Here is a 21,712-nt window from a genome sequence, read left to right on the forward strand (position 1 = left end):
TGAATCTATCTTAAATCATAAAAATTATGATTCGTCCATAATGAATTCAAGATAATATTTGAGGACACTAAGAGCATTAAATTCTCAATCACATCTATAAAACTTGTGTTGTTTTTTAATCATTTAAAATGTCACTCCTAACTCTAAAAAATCTAAAACTAACTCAAAAATTATTAATAATCACATATAAACCCACAGGAGTAAAAATTTATATAATCACAAAATCAATCATTTATTGTAAATTAATATCAATATAAAACTTCAAAACTTAATATTCTAAACTACTTCCAAATATGAGAAGAACCTTTATAAGACACATCAATTCAGATTTGTTTAAAAATACACTATAAGCAAAGTATATTTTTATAATAATATATGTTAAATCATCAAAGACTTCAAAAATAAAAACTTCTAACAGTCTACTATCTCAACCCAATCCCTAACATCACAATAAATAACAAGCTAATTTTAAAATTTTATATAGTAATAGGGTGAGTAATAAAACTAAACAAGTGACTAAAATATCTATAACAAAAAAGATGATAAATCATATGAACTTAAAATCAAAGTATAAGACATGGATATAAGAATCATATATGTTATTTTATTAGATATAAGAATTATAGATGTCATTTTACTAGATACAAAGGATCATAGATGTCATCTTGTTAAGTAAAAAGAGTACTTATGAGCATATCAATAAAGTAAAGAGCATTAAGTAAAATATATTTATAAGCATATCAAGAACAAATCTGAAACATAAGTTTAAATGCCACATTTCATTCATTTTATTCCTATCCAAAAAGTACATAGAAACATATATGAAGTGAGATTATAACACATCATGATCTATCCATTTTTAGATAATCATTAATATTCGTCTCCAACATCTAGAAACTCTATCTATTCATGTTTGGATGACTTAGGTAACACTCAATTGACAGAAGAATTTTTCTTAAAATCAAGTTCAAAAAGTAAAAATAAGAATAGGTAAATTTAGAAATAAATTTATTTTGACAGAATATGTGATATTTAGATATTTAGAAATCAAGTTCAATTTGTTAGGATCAAAGCGGCACTAAGAGGGGGGGGTTGAATTAGTGTAGCGGTAAAGTGTGATAAACTTTTGACGATTTAAACACTTTCGGAAACTTCGTACGATAAAAGTAACGTTTTCGTTTGAAACCGTTTCGATTGCGTTTTAACTTGAAGAAATAAGTAAGACGGAGAAAAAGAAGTAGAGCATTAAAGTGCAAATGGTTTGCAGTAATGTAAATGATAATAAGTAAATGCAAACCAGAGATCACGCCGATTTTATAATGGTTCGGTCAAATGACCTACATCCACTTGCGAGGCCCCTCTTCAATGAGGCTCCCACCTTCCACTAGCAAATCTCTTGAAATGGAAGGGCAAATACCCCTCTTACAACTTTTTACAAGCGGTTCACTCTCTTACAGATTTTCAGTAAGAAAGAAGGAGGTGAACACTAGCAAATTGAAAACAAGACTAGCAAAGACTTTTCTAAGACCTTTCTCTCAAACAATTGCTGCTCAAAAAGTTGTTTTCTCAGCTGAGATTTGAGGGGTATTTATAGGCCTCAAGAGGATTCAAATTTGGGCTCCAAAAATTTGAATTCTCTTATGTTCCCGATGCTGGCGGTGCCACCGCCCAGCCCAGGAGGTGTCACCGCCCAGCTCTCGGGTGCTGGGCGGTGCCACCGCCTAGGCCAATTCAGCTCACTGGTTGGGCTCCAAACTTGGCTCAAACCAGTCCGAACTCGGGCCCAATTGGCCCCTACTTGGGTTATAGGATTAACACCTAATCCTAACCATAATTAACATGCTGACTACGAATTTAAAGATATTTTCTAAGCTATTACAAAGTTCGTAAGTCAAGACTTCTTCCGGCTAGCTTCCGGCGAGCTTCCGGCGAACTTCCGACGGTCTTCCGATAAACTCTCGGAAACCATTCTACGGACTCCCGGCAAGCTCCTAGACTTCACGATTTGATCTTGGCGAGTTCCAACGAGCTTCTTCGGTAAGCTCCGATCTTTCTCGGTGAGCTCCGCGAACTTCCAACGAACCTTCCGGCGAGCTTCCGAAAAACCCTTCGGCAAGCTCCCTACTCATTCTCGGCTAGTCCCGGCAGCATTCCCGACGAACCTTCGGACTTCCGTCGAACTCTCAAACTCCCAACGAATCCTTCGCGCTTGACTCCAGCACTTTATTTCGCTTTATGTCTTCATCGTTATCGTAGTTAATCCTGCACACACAAACCAAAACTCAACTTCGATCTAGACAATTATTACAACGCGAATTGACATTCTGTTGCCCGACACGTCATTGGTTGGTGCTTCGTCCAATTCTTCGGTGCATCGTCCTCTCTTGCGGCTTGTTGCCCAATCGGCGGTTGACCTCCACAACCCCGATATCCTTGGCGCAATTTCGGTCTCCTTGGCTCGATGCCCGACGTCCGAAGCATTTAGCCATCCAATATCCTGACGTGATCTCTTCCGGCGCAATGTCAATTCCTCCTGCGTCAACTGTCTAAACCTGATCGAGTAGACCTGCATCGCTCAAAATGCAGTTTAAATCATAAACACATATCAAGTGGTTTCATCATCAAAATACGAGATTCAACAATCTCTCCCTTTTTGATGATGACAATCACTTGATGACGGAGTTAACCTTAACTCCCGGAGTTTAAACAAACTCCCCCTATCAATATGCCATATTGATAGAACATTGAATTCAAACCGAATTCAAGTCATTGCAATATTCATCATGAATACTTGCAACACATCATCATGAACATATGCATAAACTTATGCATATCATGTCATCAACATACTTCTCCCCCTTTGTCATCAACAAAAAGGAGAAGTACAATTATTCTTTGTGTTTGTAATATAAGTTCAACTCATTGCATGAAAAAACATAATATTAAGTTTTATCATCATGTAGTTTTGAAGCTAGAAAATTTAGCAAGTAATGCATCATGCTTAGGACATTCAAGCTATCAAGTTTTAGATATGCAAGTTTTACAGCATACAAGATAGCACTTTTGGTAATGTTCAAGATAGTAAGTTCTACATCATGCAAGCTAGCAATATTGAGATGTTCAAGAAAGCAACTCTTGCTTCTTGAAATATGCAAATTTGTCAAGTTTTGCTAGATGTGCAAGTTAGCATTTTTGCCTCTTAAGATAGGAAAGATAGCACATTTGCTTCTTTTGAGATAGCAACTTTTTTCTTCTCTTTAGATTACAAGCTAGCAATTTTTACGATATGTAAGTTTCACAATATACAAGCTAGCAAAAATTTTGAAAGCAAATGCAAGATAGCTTTCTTGTGTAAGCTCATAATTCTTGCTTCCTATTGCAATGTGCAAGTTGCAAGTTTTACTTCTTGAGATAGGCAATATAGCACTTTTGCAATTTTTGTTTCTTAAGATAGGCAAGCTTGTAATGTTCAAAATAACAAGCTCTTTCTTCTAGAAGTGCCATTTTTGCTTTCTTTGCAAAATGTAAGCTAGCAAAATGTTTGAAAAAGTGATCAAGTTTTGCAACATACAAGCTAGCAAAAATGCCAAACTAGCAAGAGATAATGTTTTACATGAGGTAAGCAAACAATTTGGCAAATGTTACATTTGCATCTTCTCTTTTGAGAAGTGTAATTTTTGCTTTCATCTTGAATTGTGCAAGCTAGTTAGTTTGCCTCTTTTCATGATGTCCATGCTAGAAATTCTTGCTCCCCCTTTGTCATTGTCAAAAAGAAGGGAAGACCCTTATATCAATTTTCATATTATGACAAAGGTAAGTATCATTCTTATTTGTGCATCATTATATATTCAAATTAAAACATACACAATTTCAATAACCTTATTTTTCATGCACGATACTGAAAAATAAATCAATCATCATTAATAAGTATATCATACATGATACTCAAACATTAAAATTTTTAAGCATTTATCAACATGTTGATCATGATACCAAACATTCATCATTTAAAGCATTCATGATACACATCATATGCAATAAATACATCATGTACATCATTATCATAAGTATTGCATACATCATTTTAACTTTATGAATATTTCATCATTGCATGCATCATACCAAAACATTTCAAGCCTTGCAAGCCATAAATACAAAAAAATCATGTCATGAAGGATAAAATCATTTGAATACCAAAAGACATGATTCATATAGTAAATATCTTCTTTAAATAAAATATCAAGAAAAATCATAGGAGTACAGAGAAGAGATCTTGTTTTAAAAGAAAAATCAAGTAATAACTCCAAGAACTCACAAGGAAAAATCATGATTCATTTAGAAAATCTCCTCTCAAGAGAATATCAAGTAAAATCGTAGAAGATAGATTAATGAGAAATTTTGATTTATAATAAAATCTCATGTATCGAATGTTGAGAAATCAAAATGATGATTTATATAAAAAAAATATCACAAGTTGTATTCAAGAGAAAAATCATCATTCATTTTCAATTTATTCAATTTGTCACATCAATATTTCTTAGATATGCATGATACCAAAACATGGTTTTAAATCTTTAACATATAACATGCATAAATTGAAAGGAGAAGGGAAGAATTCAAACGTACAAAGATTTCAACCATCTCATAAACAAATGTAAGACCAAGTCATGAATCCAAAATTCCATGAATCAAAATGATCATCAAAGGTAATCTCATGTTATTCCAAGAAATCAATATCATGATTTTGATAAAACTCATTTCAATTTTAAATCATCAAAATATCAACATTACTTTCAAGAGATTCAAAATGGTATACATAGATTTATCATAATAAACATCAAGATCAATAGGATAGAGAAAAATAATTTTTCAAGGAAAAAATATTTTCCTTTTTTTAGTTGTTTCAATTCATATGATTTTATTTCACTTATACCAAATAAAAACATGTATAATGTTTAAAACCGAAAGTGTAAGATTTATTACAACAAAGATTAATAAGGCACTTTCATTATGGTAAAAATCAATAATCCATAAATCACAAGATTCATATGCATAATTTTGAAATTTATTAAGCATGATCATTATGCATGACACTAAAACATGGTTTCAAAATGTTTAATATTTTCATTACATCATTATGCAATGGTTTCATTGAACATAATTTTGAATGATTCTTATAGATAACTAAAACTTCTTTAGTTTTAATTTATGTGATTGACTTTATATTAACATGCTCAAGTTTTGTTCTTATGTCAAAAACGTACATCATGTTTGAAAACCAAAGACAAGGTTTAAAAAAAATATCATCAAGCCTTCCATATAAAAACCATGCATCATCATTGAAAGTTAATATGGAAATCATCAAAATACACATTCTTGCTTCTCAAGCACATATATATGATTATTTAAATCTAACATTTTATTCTATTAACATAAAACATACAATTTTCAAGAAAAATAATTATTCAAAAGAAAAGAGAAAATGCATCATGGAAAACATCAAGTAATTTCAAAATAATTCAAGAGAGTTGAGTTACTTACCTTGTAGTCGAAGCCCATCAAAGCCCAATTCGCCGTTTCATTTTTGGAAGTTCTTGATTCATCCTTGGGTGCCTTCCTTTTCTTTGGCCTCTTCCTCCGTTCAAGTTCATTGTTTATTTTAGATTTTTGTTTAATGAACTTATTAAGAGTTAGTGTTCGAAGTTCAAGTTCATCATTGTCCTCATCACTTGAGTCATCGCTCAAGTGGTATTCATTTGTCCGGAGTTCCAAATCCTTCCTATTCTTTGGAAGGTGGTTCAAGTGTTCATTGTGTTCATCATGTGCATTACGCACCATTTCATATGTCATCAATAAGCCGATAAGTTCTTCAAGTGGAAAAATATTTAAATCTTTTGTTTCTTGTATTGCCGTTACTTTTGATTCCCAAGCTTTAGAAAGTGATCGTAAAACTTTACTAACAAGTTCAAAATTCGAGAAACATTTGCCAAGAGCTTATAAACCATTGACGACATCCGTAAAACGGGTGTACATGTCAACAATGGTTTCGCTCGGCTTCATTTGAAAAAGCTCGAAATCATGCATTAAAATGTTCACTTTCGAGTCTTTGACTCTACTAGTTCCCTCGTGCGTGATTTCAAGTGTTTGCCAAATATCAAAAGTCGTTTCGCATGTAGAAATCCGATTGAACTCATTTTTGTCCAAAGCACAAAATAAGGCATTCATAGCCTTTGCGTTTAAAGAAAAATACATCTTCTCCAAATCCGACCATTCATTCATCGGTTTAGAGGGAAGTTGAAAGCCGTTTTCAACGATATTCCATAAATCTAAATTCATAGAAATCAAGAAAACTCTCATTCGAGTTTTCCAATAAGTGTAGTCCAATCCGTTAAACAACGGTGGATGAACAACCGAAAAGCCCTCTTGAAAGCCATGAAGAGCCATTTCTCTCGGGTGTAAATCCGAAATGAGAAATACCGAGCTCTGATACCAATTGTTAGGATCGGAGCGGCACTAAGAGGGGGGGGGGGGGGGGGGGGGGGGGTGAATTAGTGCAGCGGTAAAGTGTGATAAACTTTTGACGATTTAAACACTTTCGGAAACTTCGTACGATAAAAGTAACGTTTTCGTTTGAAACCGTTTCGATTACATTTTAACTTTAAGAGATAAGTAAGACGGAGACAAAGAAGTAGAGCATTAAAGTGCAAATGGTTTGCAGTAATGTAAATGACAATAAGTAAATGCAAACCAGAGATCACGTCGATTTTACAGTGGTTCGGTCAAATGACCTACATCCACTTGCGAGGCCCCTCTTCGATGAGGCTCCCACCTTCCACTAGCAAATCTCTTGAAATGGAAGGGCAAATACCCCTCTTACAACTTTTTATAAGCGGTTCACTCTCTTACAGATTTTCAGCAAGAAAGAAGGAGGTGAACACTAGCAAATTGAAAACAAGACTAGCAAAGACTTTTCTAAGACCTTTCTCTCAAACAATTGCTGCTCAAAAAGTTATTTTCTCAGCTAAGATTTGAGGGGTATTTATATGCCTCAAGAGGATTCAAATTTGGGCTCCAAAAATTTGAATTCTCTTATGTTCCCGATGCTGGCGGTGCCACCGCCCAGCCCAGGAGGTGTCGCCGCCCAGCTCTCGGGTGCTGGGCGGTGCCACCGCCTAGGCCAATTCAGCTCACTGGTTGGGCTCCAAACTTGGCCCAAACCAGTCCGAACTCAGGCCCAATTGGCCCCTACTTGGGTTATAGGATTAACACCTAATCCTAACCCTAATTAATGTGCTAACTATGAATTTAAAGACATTTTCTAAGCTATTATAAAGTTCGTAAGTCAAGACTTCTTCCGGCGAGCTTCCGACGAACTTCCGACGGTCTTCCGATAAACTCTCGGAAACCATTCTGCGGACTCCCGGCAAGCTCCTAGACTTCACGATTTGATCTTGGCGAGTTCCAACGAGCTTCTTTGGTAAGCTCCGATCTTTTTCGGTGAGCTCCGCGAACTTCCAACGAACCTTCCGGCAAGCTTCCGAAAAACCCTTCGGTAAGCTCCCTACTCATTCTCGGCTAGTCCCGACAGCATTCCCGACGAACCTTCGGACTTCCGTCGAACTCTCAAACTCCCAACGAATCCTTCGCGCTTGACTCCAGCACTTTGTTTCGCTTTATGTCTTCATCGTTATCGTAGTTAATCCTGCACACATAAACCAAAACTCAACTTCGATCTAGACAATTATTACAACGCGAATTGACATTCTGTTGCCCGGCACGTCATTGGTTGGCGCTTCGTCCGATTCTTCGGTGCATCGTCCTCTCTTGCGGCTTGTTGCCCAATCGGCGGTTGACCTCCGCAACCCCGATATCCTTGGCGCAATTTCGCTCTCCTTGGCCCGATGCCTGACGTCCGAAGCATTCAGCCATCCAATATCCTGACGTGATCTCTTCCGGCGCAATGTCAATTCCTCCTGCGTCAACTGTCTAAACCTGATCGAGTAGACCTGCATCGCTCAAAATGCAGTTTAAATCATAAACACATATCAAGTAGTTTCATTATCAAAATACGAGATTCAACACAATTGAGGCATATTGTATGAGATATTTAGATAATAAATTATACTCTAATTTACTCAAACAAGATAGTATTTGAACAGCTTATTTTCAAATAAAGTATGTTTTTTACAAATTGAAACTCACTATAGAGATTACAAATAATTTTATGTAAAAATATTAGAAAAATATTTTCTTTATTTTACAGAATCCAAATGATTAAAAGAAATAAATATTTGAGTAGGCAATTGTATTTTAAATCATTCAAGTAAGATATTAAAAAAATATATAAGAGTCTTACTTTCTAAAAAAATAAGTTTTTCCTAAATCAAAATTTTATAATTAAAATATTATAGTTAAAACAAGATAGATAGGGTAGAATTTTTAAAAATCTAGATTAGCAAATTTATAACTCAAATAGGGTTCATGCCATTAGAAAAAATAAAACCCTACAAATTGCTCATAAATAAAAAGAAATCAAGAATAAAAATATCTATATAATGGGTTAGAACACTTATCCTAGAAAAATTTAATCCCAAAGGTGATTAATTGGTCCAAAACCTTAAGCCAAAACAACAATCTCCTTCCTCTCCTTCAATTCCTCTTTCCTTCTCATCTCTAGTCCAAGATGAGTTACAATAAAGTTCTCATTTGATAAGTTTTCTTTACTTTTTTTCTCTAATTAATTAGGTTTAATTAATACAAAGATGACAAACTGACAAACATGCCTAAGGAATCACATGTCATTAATAGAGCAAATAAAAGTAGCATAATATTTAGGTTATCTAATGACATATGTCCCTCACCTTGTCTTTTTTCCATATTTGGTTTTCTTGAGGAATAAAGTAGAAATGAAATTGAAACATGATTTTTAGATTTTAAAGGATGAGTTTTAGTACTCATAGATTTGTGAAAAGGATTTATATTAAATTAGAAAAAAAGGAGAAAAGATGGAGGACATGTATCACTAACTAGTTTAAGGATTGTACCACTTGTTCTATTCATGACATATATGTTTTCTTGATATATGCTTATCGTTTTATCATCTTTGTGTTAGCTAAATCAAAACAATTAGAAGAGAAAACTGGAGAAAACTAATCAAATAAGAACCTTGCTACAACTCAACTTGAACTAGAACAGAGAAGGAAGAGGTATTGTTTTGACTTAAGGTTCTGGATCAATTCATTATTCTTGAGATTAGAATTTTTAAAAACATGTGATAAATGATTGATTTTATGATTCTATAAATTTTTAGGTGATGATTAATGATTTTTGAGTTGAGCTTGGATTTTATAAAGTTATAGAGTGATATTTTGAATGATTAAAAACGGTAAAGATTTTATAGATATGTATGAGAATTGAATGTTCTTAGGATAAACCTAAGTGAACTCCCATATGATTTGATGTCTCTTCACATATTGGACTATTCAAAACTGACGTAATCAATAGCATGACTTAAAATATTGATGATGTCATCGGTCGCCACAATATTTCCAACTCATGTCTTATTTTTCACATGCCAATAATATAATGATCTCATCAACATTTTCATACCATACCATCCAAGTTGAAAAATGGATTAACGGAGATAAATAAAAGGTAGACATACGTAAATAAAGAAAAAAAAATTATCAACCCTCTACTATCCTTTTACTCGTGAAAGAAAGAAGAACTCACAAAAAAATTTGATGTGTTGTGCCCTTCGTATAAATTGGACGATGCAACACAAGCGTTTAATGGATCCTAATATGGGGCAAAATTTGAGGATAATCTAATCTATCATTCCTGCTCTTTGACGATTCTCCATCACTTTCACATGCATGTTTCAAGAAGCCAAATATTATACGATAGAATCATTAATATTTAAAACCTTAAAGAACGTCTCTTGATCGTATCAACTAAGACTAGCCTCAATGATCAATAATTGTACTGTTGGGAGGAGGATTCTTCTGTACTTGTCCTTGTCATCGGATGCGTGGGCGGCTGACACCCGCAGGGCCAAGGGGATGGGCATTAGGGCATCACGGGAAGCTTATACGAGAGCCATACGATGAGCAACTGACGGCTAAGATGGAGGCATTGGCCCGGACACCGATATATCAGATAAAAACACCCAGAAAAGGAAGAATCTCGTGGCTGATACTCTGTCGGCTGGAGAATCTAGACTTGCCTGCACACAAGATTTTACCTTAGGTAAGAACGGGAAGGACTGGATTCCCCCACTCCCGATCCGTGGAAGGCGCACTCTCTCTCTCTCTCTCTTTCCCCCCACAACTTGGGGAGCTTCTTCCCACCTCTCTAAACTCCAGCTATGGAAGCCCTTCACGTCCGCCCCGCCCTCTATAAATAGCCCGCCCTTGTAGCCTCGATGGCACCATCGTAGAAGAACCAGGAGAGGTAGAGGAGATGGGGAGCTGGGCGATCGCCGTCCATGGAGGTGCTGGCGTCGACCCCTGCCTGCCCGCGGTACGGCAGGAGGAGGCTCGAAGGGTGCTGTCGCGGTGCCTCAAGTTGGGCGCCGGCGCCCTGCAGGCCGGCCTTACCGCCGTGGACGTGGTGGAGATGGTGGTCCGGGAGCTGGAGACCGACCCAGTGTTCAACTCCGGCCGTGGGTCCGCGCTGACCCGGAGGGGCACGGTGGAGATGGAGGCCAGCATCATGGACGGCCGCGGCCGCCGCTGCGGCGCCGTCTCCGGCCTCTCCACCGTCAAGAACCCCGTCTCCCTCGCCCGCCTCGTCATGGACCGCTCCCCCCACTCCTACCTCGCCTTCGACGGCGCCGAGGACTTCGCCCGCGAACAGGTCCTCCATCTCTCTACCACCCTTTACATGCTGACAACACGATCTCGACTGTTGGATTCCAATCAAACGGCCGACATCAATCTCTCTGTGTAGCGTAACTCGATCTTGACCGTCCGATTTCAATCACAAACATAACCACATCGGTACAGAATCATTCAGCGTATATTGCTGAGATAGAATCTGCACGATGAGCGGTGTCGCTCAACCGTGACAGATACGGAGGCGCACGAGTCCAAATCACGAGGACGGGGCATGCAAACCTGCACCACTCGATGCCTGTGCGACCCAACCGAACGCCTTTGTCCGCGTTCGGCACACCCCGAAATGGACCCGGGATTCCATGCGCCTTTTGGCACGCGCCAGAGATTCCATTGGAATCTTGACGTGGTGAAGAAAACACTGGCCTGAAACACGTGGTTGTCGGCTTGTTGAATCTGATCTGCTACTGTTGCAGGGTGTTGAAATGGTGGATAACAGCTACTTTATCACCGAGGAGAATGTGAGCATGTTGAAGCTGGCGAAGGAGGCCAACAGTATCATGGTATTTGTTACATGCGCATGATCACATCTCACAAGCGAACACCGTGCTAATTGATGTGCTCTACGTGGAACAGTTCGATTACAGAGTGCCGATCCCCGGCGTGGATAGTTGCAGCGCCATCGCGGGACTGATGGGGGCGAAGGCGGAGGGCGGTCTGCAGATGAACGGCCTGCCGATCAACGTGTACGCGCCGGAGACGGTGGGCTGCGTGGTGGTGGACAACAACGGGCGGTGCGCCGCCGCGACGTCCACCGGCGGGCTGATGAACAAGATGAGCGGCCGCATCGGGGACTCGCCCCTGATCGGATCCGGCACCTACGCCTGCGACGTCTGCGCCGTGTCGTGCACCGGCGAGGGCGAGGCCATCATCCGCAGCACTCTGGCGAGGGACGTGGCGGCGCTGATGGAGTACAAGGGGCTGAGCCTACAGGAGGCGGTGGACTACGCCATCAAGGAGAGGCTGGACGAGGGCAAGGCCGGGCTCATCGCCGTGTCGAGAAATGGCGAGGTGGCCTGTGGATTCAACACGGTGGGCATGTTTAGAGGATCTGCAACACAGGATGGGTTCATGGAGGTGGGCATATGGTAGCCGCCCGCCTCTCTGTTTCTATCTCTTCCCCGATGTCCCTGAGAAATGCTAATTGATCTGCGTCTGTGCTGCTTGGGGGCACGATGATAACTAGACAATAAAGGTTCTTCTCCATGGTTGCGTATGTCCTATGGTGACAGTCTGTTGGATGGATTCATATTCCGGAAGCAAAACAATCAACAACCACTACCTAAAAAGCCGGAGAAAATGAGTGCACGAAGTGTGGAACTCATGGCAATCGTACGATGATGATTGTCCCACGTACCAACCCAGCACACTTTCTATATAAAATTGGAGGAAGACGAAGCGTTCACGTTTGTTCATCACTCCGTCCATTGGAACGTGCAGAATCCAACCTGTGCCAATAACCAAACCGAGTTACATGAACAGACAGCCTGACTTAATATTGAAAAAATCCTAATCAGGAAGAAATGCCAAATATATGGAACTGACAGACAATGAAATGGTGGTAGCATCATCAATTTGCTGATTGAAAGGACAAAACTCTGTTAATTTTTTAACATTATCTTATCATCAAATCAAATCATATCTAATCAATTAAAATTATGAATATAGGATATTGTTTTTTTATTAATATTATTATAAAAAATATAATTAATGTCCAAATCAATTTGACGTGATCTACACCAGTGTGTATAGATTTATTTGAAGTGTTTTCAAGATTAAAATGTGGAACTACTAATACATCACGTGCATAAAAATTGAGATCTAAAAATATTTAGGTACCTAATGACGTTCAAGTTACTAACTCAACTTAGGTGGATATAAACGTAAGTGGTCAAAAGGTAATTCTTATTTTTTATTATTTTGAAGATGAGTTTTTATATATAGTCATAAAAGAATAAAATATTTTATTGGGAAGCAACCCCTAACAACCTCAAATAACTGCCCATTAGCCTTTTCTCCATATGAGCAATAAGAGGAGGATAACTTATAACCGCCTATCTCGGATCGTTATCCACGTGGGCAAATAAGTGAAGAGATGGCCTTTGTCTTCTTTTTATAGCTTGGACATCATGTTAAAATCACATGTTAGATGATGATTGATTGACGATGTCCTCCCGATCATTTATCCCCTCCCCTGAAGGCATGTTTCGAGGGCTTTTGCAAGAGGAATTCAAAGTGTGACATCTAGTTTATCTGACACGTTAAACTTATGCCTCTTCAATTAATTTTTTGACTTTATGCATTAGGTACCCAACCTACGCCTTGAATCGATGGCCTCTGTCCCTCGGCAAGGGATCGTTCCTCCTCGATGTGAACCTAACTCTCCTTCGGGTGTGGAGGTGAACAACAATGGGGCTCGGTTTCCTGACTTCCATAGCTCTTGGTCATCGTTGTCTTGGCCATCTCCTTAAACCTCCAACCTTGTGGAAGAGATAGCTATACTCCATGGAGTCGGACATTTCCCTCTTGAAGCTCCACATAATCTCATCGTCAAGGCCATGGTTGCTGATGGCAAAGATAGCTTTGACCACCTCTAGAGAGTAGTAAGGTTTGACAACATTAAGAGCCACAACATCATGCATCGAAGAGGGGTCAGTTTTCTAACCTCCATGCCTTGGTAATGAGGGAGGGTGTTGAATCCTGAATTTTGGTGATAAAATCAATTAATAAGTTTAGTGGACTAATATAATTTTTAGATAAGTGATGTATAAAATACTTTGATCACATATTCGAAGCAGGAGAATCAAACATTGTGCCAAGAACATTATCATATTAAAAAATTAGACATCAAATTAGAGAATTGGTTGACATACCAGAGATCACACTTCATGCTATATGTTCGAGCATTGTACTAAAAGAATCAGATATTATGTTAGAAGATTGAATGTTATGGGAAAGTTGACATGAGGTAGAATGAACGATATACCAAAGGAAAGGGTGATGTGTTAGAAGTTCAGATGAAGTTTTAAAAGATCGAATGTCATTCCAAAAGAGCATACAACATGCCAAAAGTTTCGTAAATATGCTGGATATGCGATTGATTCGTCAAGGTCTTAATTGAGATTATTTTAGCTTAATTTATGTCAGTATTAGGCTAAAAGAAGCCCACTTATCAAGAAAGTTATTGGACTTGAAGTCAAATTGAATTGGATATATTAGAAAGCCAAATTAATGGCCTAAACTAGGCCTGGGTGGTGGTATTGCTAGGCTCATATGATAGTACTACTTAAGTCAATCAGCAAACACTATTTGTACTTTGTTATTTTTTTTTATCAATGGTACCACCTAAGGTGGTGGTCAACATGCCAATTGGACAATATGCCGATTGGGCAATACGCCGAAAGAGAGAATGATGAGCCAAAGGGTCGGACAAAATGTCGGATGAACCAATGACATATCGGACAAACATATGATACATACTTTGTAATAATTTGTCTAGATCGAAGTAGTTTAGGTTGTAATTAAGTTAGTTTTGAATATAATTAGGCTAACTCAATTAAAGGCCAATTGGGCCTTGGCTCATTATGAGGACTATTTAGTGACTCAAAAGTTGGGTTAAGCGATGGCACCATTGGTCCAAGTGGTGGAACCGCTAGAGCCTTGATCTCTAAGACACAATCTCCGAGACTATGTCAGGCGGTGGTACCGCTACCACCACCCAGTATCAATGCTATAGGTGGTGGCACCGCTAGTACCCCGAAATCTCTGGGATTTAAATTTTGGCTTTAAATGTTTAAGTCATTTGCAGTCTATAAATACCCCACAAATTCTTGCTTAGGAAGAGCACAAAAGTGAGAATAAAACTCTACGGTTTTAAAGTTGTAAACCTTTATAAAGTGTAGAGTCATTCCCAAAGTTTAGAGACTATTCTAAGGGAGAGTGTGAGATAAACTTTGTAAAAATGGGTGTAACGGTTCTCTCCTGAGCCTGTCAAAAGGAGAAAAGAGTTATAAGAGGGTAGTTGATCTTCGTCCATTGAAAGAAGACTATTAGTGGATACCGGTGGCCTCAACGGAGGAGGAATCGAGAGTAGACATAAGTCACGACGATCGAACCGCTATAAATCTAGTTTGCATTTACTTTATATTTTTTATTTATATTATAAATTAATTTTTTACTCTCACTATGCTTACGAATGTGCTTTCAAGTTAAACTCTTTTCCAATATCGATTTGCATCGAATAAGAATTTTTAAATCGATGTTTCTTACGAAAGCACTAGTTCACCTCCCCCCCCCTCTTAGTGTCAATTTTAGTCTTAATAATTGGTATCAGAACCATATTTCTCTCTGTTAGTTTAACATCCAAGAGAGATGACTTTTTTCGATAATCTAGAGGGTCACTTTATCGTTCATCCTTTTATGTTCAATGTGACAGACGATACTTATTGGAAAACTCGAATGAGAGTTTTCTTGCTTTTTATGGATTTAAATTTATGAAATATTGTTGAAAGTAGTTTTCAAAAGTCTTCTAATTTAATAAACGAATGAAATGATTAGGAGAAGAAAATTTTTTCTTTAAATGCTAAAGCTATGAACGCTTTATTTTACGCTTTAGACAAAAATGAATTTAATCATATTTTTTTATATGAAACTACAAATAAGATTTGAGATACACTAGAAGTAACTCATAAAGGTACGAATAGAGTAAAAGAATCTAAGATAAATCTTTTGATGCATAATTTTGAATTATTTCGAATGAAGCCAAGCAAAATTATTATTGACATGTATACCCGTTTTACGGATATCGTCTATAGTTTGAAAGCTCTTGGCAAATAGTTTTCTAATCTTGAACTTATAAACAAGATTCTAAGATCCTTTCTAAAAAGTTAGGACTCAAAAGTAACGACAATACAAGAATCAAAGGATTTGAATAATTTTTCGCTTGAAGAACTTATCGGGTCTTTAATAATCTATGAAAGAGCATGTATTGCATATAATGAACATGAGAACAACCTTCCAAAGAATAGGAAGGATTTGACAGTTAGAATAAAAGAAGATCACTCGAACGAAAGCTCAAGTGATGATGAACTTGAACTCCTCATAATAAAATTGAAGAAGCTCATAAAACAAGAAACTAAGAATAAAAATAAACTTAAAAAGGATAAAAATAACTTGCTATGAATGTAATCGGTCAGGACACTTCAAAAACAAATGTCCACAAGTAAAGAAGAAACTATAAAAGAAGAAGAAATCATTTAAGGTGATTCAAGATGATTCGAGTGCATTCAAAGACGAGAAATAAACCGACAAAGAAAAGGTGGCGAACTACGCCTTGGTGGCTTTCAATAAAAATGTAAGTGATTCGACCAAAACCCCTTTACCTTACTATGAAATTACTTGATACATTTCATCAGTTGTTTGATGATTTTAATTAATTAATAGGAAATATAAAATGCTAAAAAAAAGGGATCATACTTATCTTTTTAGTGATTTTAAAAAATTAAAAATTTGAGCATAAATATTACATATTAATTCCTTGTAGTAAGTATGAAAAGTTAGATTTAGTTAAGAAGGAAAATGTATTACTACAATAAATAATAATAAAATAAAGGCCATTGAAATTAAAATGATTATTAACAAATTGAATCTTTTGTTTGAAGATGTTTTAATATATCATACTATTGATCATGATGATTTTTTCCGATGATGCTTGTTTTTCGGGTTTAAACGATGATAATGGTTTTGGCTTAGAAAACAATGGCATGAAATCCATCACATAGAGGAATGCATTATTATTCTTGAAAATGTCTCTATCCCTAAAATCTTATCGAGTTTTCAATAAGAGATTAATAAATCTATTTATGTCATTTTGAATCTCTTAGTGATTTTTATAATTTGATAATTTGAATTTGAATGAGTTTTATCTATATCATAATCTTGAATTCTCAGAATTATAACTTAAGATTTTCTCTATATGAATCAAGACTCCTTCCTCTTTTTTCTTGTATGATTCTTGCATTTTGTTAAAAAGAATATTTATTTAAATGAATCATGATTTTTTTTCTTGATTTCTCGGAATTCATAACTAAAAATTTCTTTTAAAGATCTTTTACTATTTGATCTTTTAAGGTTTCTTTTTTATTATTTAAGAGGAGATTTGTCAAATTAAATCATATCTTTTGGTATTCACATGATCTTTGATATTATCTTTCATGATATAATTTTTATTATGTATAATTATTTTATATTCATGAATTGTATACCTTAGCACCAAATTGATTTTTCTTGATTTTTTTGTACGATGACATCAACATTTATACTATTGTATTCTTCCCTTTTTCTTTTTGACAATGACAAAGGGGGAGAAAGATTTGCTAGCTTGCACAATTCAAGAAAAAGCAAAAACTTGTAAACTTGTAAAAATTCATAGCTTGCAAAGAAAGAAAAATCCTGCTGGCTTGCTCATCTCAAAAGAGAAGCAAGAATTGCTAGCTTGCAATCTCAAAATGAGCAAAAGTGCTATCTTGCCTATCTCAAAAAGCAAAAAATTGCTAAACTTATACATCTCTAAACTTGCTAGTTTGCATATTCTAAAATGATGTAAAACTTGCTATTTACTATCTTGCATTCTTTTTCAAAAACTTGCTAGCTTGAATATAGCAAAGAAAAACAAATATACTACCTTGCACATCTCAAGAGAAGCAAATATTTTGCTAATTTTTATATCTAAAAAACTTACAAGCTTGCATGTTCAAAACTTATTATCTTACTAGCTTACATATTTCAAAAATTTGCTAGTTGCACCTTTCTCCTTTTTGTTGATGACAAAGGGAAAGAAGTTATAATGATGATATAAAATTATGCATGAAATACTCATAATATTATGATGATGCATACAATGAGAAGTTATGATGAAGATCATGCATGATATACTTTGATGTTTTGAAATTATGATTATGGATGAAATACTCATGATTTTAAGATGCATGCAATGATGTGATTAATTGGTTCTTTTAATATTTATGATATATGTAATAATAAAATAGTCATGATTTTATGATTTCAAAAGTTTATATCAATATGATATATTGATGGGGGAAGTTTAGTTAAACTCTATCATAATTGGTTCTCATCATAAAAATTGGGGAGATTGTTGAATTTTAAATTTTGATGACAAAATCAATTGATAAAGTTATGATCTAATGTGCATTTAAGTGACACAAGACTAGCTTCGATCAAGGAGAAACAAATTGATTAAATTAAGAAGAATTAATTATTGGGCTGGAATGGATAATATCAGAAGATTGATCGATGTGCCGGTAGAAGGCTTCATACCATTAGTTCAAGCATCGAGCTAGAAGGATCAGATATTGCATCAAGAATATTAGATATTGCAAGAGGTCAATATATCGATTGAGCAATACGCCAAAGGAAAGAACGATGAGCCGAAGGGTCGGACGAAGTGCCGGATGAACCAATGACATGCCGGACAAATATATGATTCATGCTTTGTAATAATTTGTTTAGATTAAAGTAGTTTAGGTTATAATTAAGTAAATTTTGAATATAATTAAGCTAACTCAATTAGGGGCCAATTGAACCTAAATTAAGACTAATTTGGGCTCATTATGAGGCTCATTTAGTGACCTAAATGTTGGGTCAAGCGGTGGAACCACTAGAGGCTCAGTCTCCAAGTCACAATCTCTGAGACTATATCAGGTGGTGGTACCACCTAGTGTTAGCACTACAGGTGATGGTACCGCCCAACACAAGCGGTGGTATCGCTAGTATCCTAAAATCTCGGAGATTTAAATTTTCGCTCTAATTTTTAAAATCATTTGAGGTCTATAAATACCCTATAGATTTTTACTTAGGAAGAGCACAAAAGTGAGAACAAAACTCTGTGATTCTAAAGTTGTAAACCGTTGTAAAGTGTAGAGTCCCTCCTCCTAAAGTTTAGAGACTATTTTAAGGGAAAGTATGAGGGAAACTTTGTAAAAAGGGATGTAAAGGTTCTCTCCCGAGCCTGTCAAAAGGAGAAAAAAGTTATAAGAGAGTAGTTGGTTTATGCCTAATGAAAATAGATCGTTAGTAGACGCTGATGGACGCAACGGAGGAGAAATCGGGAGTTGATGTAGGTCACGATGATCAAACCACTATAAATTTGGTTTATATTTACTTTATGCTTTTCATTTACATTGCGAACTGATTTCTTACTCTCACTACGATTATGAATGTGTTTCAAGTTAAACTCTTTTCCGATGTTAATTTTCATTAAACAAGAATTTTTAAATCGATGTTTCTTATAAAAGAACTAATTTATCCTCTCTCTTGGTGTAAATTTCGGTCCTAACACTTATGTAGAAAGAGAGCGTAAAGTTTATCTCCTTAGCTTGAAAAAAGAGAGTTATAACAAGGGTAGTTGATATTCGTCCGTTATAAATAAGATTGATAGTGAAAACCGATGACCTCGAGGGAAGAGAAATCGGGAGTAGACATAGGTCGGGCAGATAAATCTACTATAAAATGATTTATCTCTTTACTTGCTCTTTCCTTGTAACTTAGTTTTATTCTCTTTACTCGCAACACTAATATGATCAATCAAGTTTCCAAAATATGTTAAATTTTTAATTAAAATTTAAAATTGATTAAAAATATTATTGAACTAATTCAATCCATCTCTTAGTATAATTGAGATCTTAACAATTTATATCAAAGTAAGGTTCTCTCATTTGTTTAATACCCAAGATAGAATAAATGTTATTTTTAAGTAATCAAGAGAGACACTCTATCATATGTCCTCCCATGTTGAACAGGATAGATTACACCTATTAAAAAATACGAATTAGGATTCGCTTATTTTCTATTGTATCAAAGCATTAATGGGACAAATTATACCTCTATGTACCAAAGAGTCATAGGGGTCTGATGGGGATCAGAAATGTTGGTGATTGACTTTAAGTCAAGTGGGAGATTACTAGTCATAGGTACTCTACAAGCCAATCATGTGAGTGATGATATGTGTAACATGATATAAAGTCTTTTTGCTTATTATATGTTTGATATTTTTCTTACTTTATATTACCTATTATATATATTATGATGTCTATATATCTGTACAATGAAAATTAGATTGTGATGAGATCACGATAATGAGACTGATTTATGTTTAAAAATAAATCATAAATAATCGTAGTCATAGGTTACCCGAGAGGGACATTGAGATAACCGGATAGACTAGTGTGCTATATACCCATTCATATGATGGAAGCAGCTGGTCTTATAGTTGCTTGTATGAGAATACTAGGGATATAGTGCAGATGCTCATTAGATAATGAGGTCACTGATTAATCCCCTCATAAAATGCTTGATAGTTGATGATATCTCATTGTCAGATAGTGCTTCCGTCATCCCAGTAGTGTATCTGGTCCTTAGACTTGAGATACCAAAGATGTACTGTATGAATACTTCACTCTTTGATACTCCCAACCGATCACCAAGAGTGACATCCAACCTTACGAAGGTAATTGAGTATTGATAGAGGATCATTCTCTCTCGGTGTCATAAGATGAATATTTCACGTGTTCTTACTCAAGCAAATCCCCGGCTAGGGTCTTTCAGATTGAGAGAGAAAGAGTTCTCTAGGAGAATCTGATTAGAGCAAGACTTGAGTAGAAATCATATGACTTGATAATACCTTGCCCGGTATATGATCTTTGAGATATTAGATGGATGAGGGACTATAGATATATAGTAACCGAGGATAAATATATCTAATGGATTGGATTCTCTTAGCGTAATGGCCTAGTACGTCTTTAGTCAATGAGTTTAGTAAATTATTATGGAGATGATAATTCACTGAGTTAGAAGGAGTTCTGATAGGTATGACTCATGACCAGATTGATATTGGGCCTAGAGAGTCATACACATATGGTAGGTGTTAAGGTTATTCATTAGAGCCTTTATCTTATTAGATATCCGATAAGCCTCTGATTATTGGATCTTGGGTAGTTGGATAGAGATCCAATGCCCAATAGGATAGGATCCATTAAGGTTAAGTTGATATTAGGCTTTTATAAATATGAGGGAACCAAGGGCTATAGGTCAGACCCCATTTGACTGCTAGCTTCTATTGTACTCTCTCCCTCTCCTCAACTAGTAGCCCCTGCTTGGGGTGTGTGGATAGCAAGAATAGTCAACCCCTTCTTGATTGTGTGGTATGCGTAGTAAGGAGATTTGAGCAGTGATTTAAAGAGCAACTTCGTAGCTCTTGCAATGTGGATCACCACTAAAGAGAAGGATAGTTGACCTCCTTAATTTTCTCTCATATTTTTGTAAGAATTTAGGGATATACGATCTCTCTAGGTAACACAACTTTCTTATACGCGTAGTTTTTCGTTTTCGCGGGTTTTTACACACCAATCTTTACAAGGCCTTTATTGATTATGCCTTAGGAGAAATGTTCAAGTGATGTAAAGTTACGTTGGGGTTGATTCCCAACATATCTCTTAGTGACCACACAAAGACTTTAGCATTCTCTCGAAGAAAGTTAATGAGTTGCACCCATTTTTCTTCGAGAGGTGTTGCCTCAACCCTGATAGTTTGATCAGGTTGGGTTTTATCTAAGGGCACTTTAATCAGTGGCTCCATTAGTTTAGGATGAGAGATAAAGTTGGCGAAGTCTTAGAGGTCTATAGGTGGCATCTTAGGTCGAGCCTTTTTCGGTAGGGAGATCGCCATTAGGTAATACTAGTATGACTCCCTTGGATTGCTTCTCAACTCTCTAATGTTGGCCCTCATCGGAAACCTCATCATCA

The 21,712-nt window shown here is 36.3% G+C and overlaps 1 protein-coding gene across 1 annotated transcript; it reads left to right on the plus strand.

The window, feature by feature from the left end:
- The first annotated feature begins 10,373 nt into the window (after positions 1-10,373).
- On the plus strand, positions 10,374-12,111 carry LOC103994660 (probable isoaspartyl peptidase/L-asparaginase 2). The gene is made up of 3 exons (XM_009415060.2): positions 10,374-10,857; positions 11,312-11,398; positions 11,472-12,111. Exons 1-3 carry the CDS (start codon positions 10,462-10,464, stop codon positions 11,985-11,987), a joined length of 999 nt encoding a protein of 332 aa, XP_009413335.2. The 5' UTR covers positions 10,374-10,461; the 3' UTR covers positions 11,988-12,111.
- Positions 12,112-21,712: the final 9,601 nt, after the last annotated feature.

The sequence above is a fragment of the Musa acuminata genome, chromosome BXJ3-8 (genome assembly GCF_036884655.1).
Source record: "Musa acuminata AAA Group cultivar baxijiao chromosome BXJ3-8, Cavendish_Baxijiao_AAA, whole genome shotgun sequence".
Lineage (NCBI taxonomy): Eukaryota > Viridiplantae > Streptophyta > Magnoliopsida > Zingiberales > Musaceae > Musa > Musa acuminata.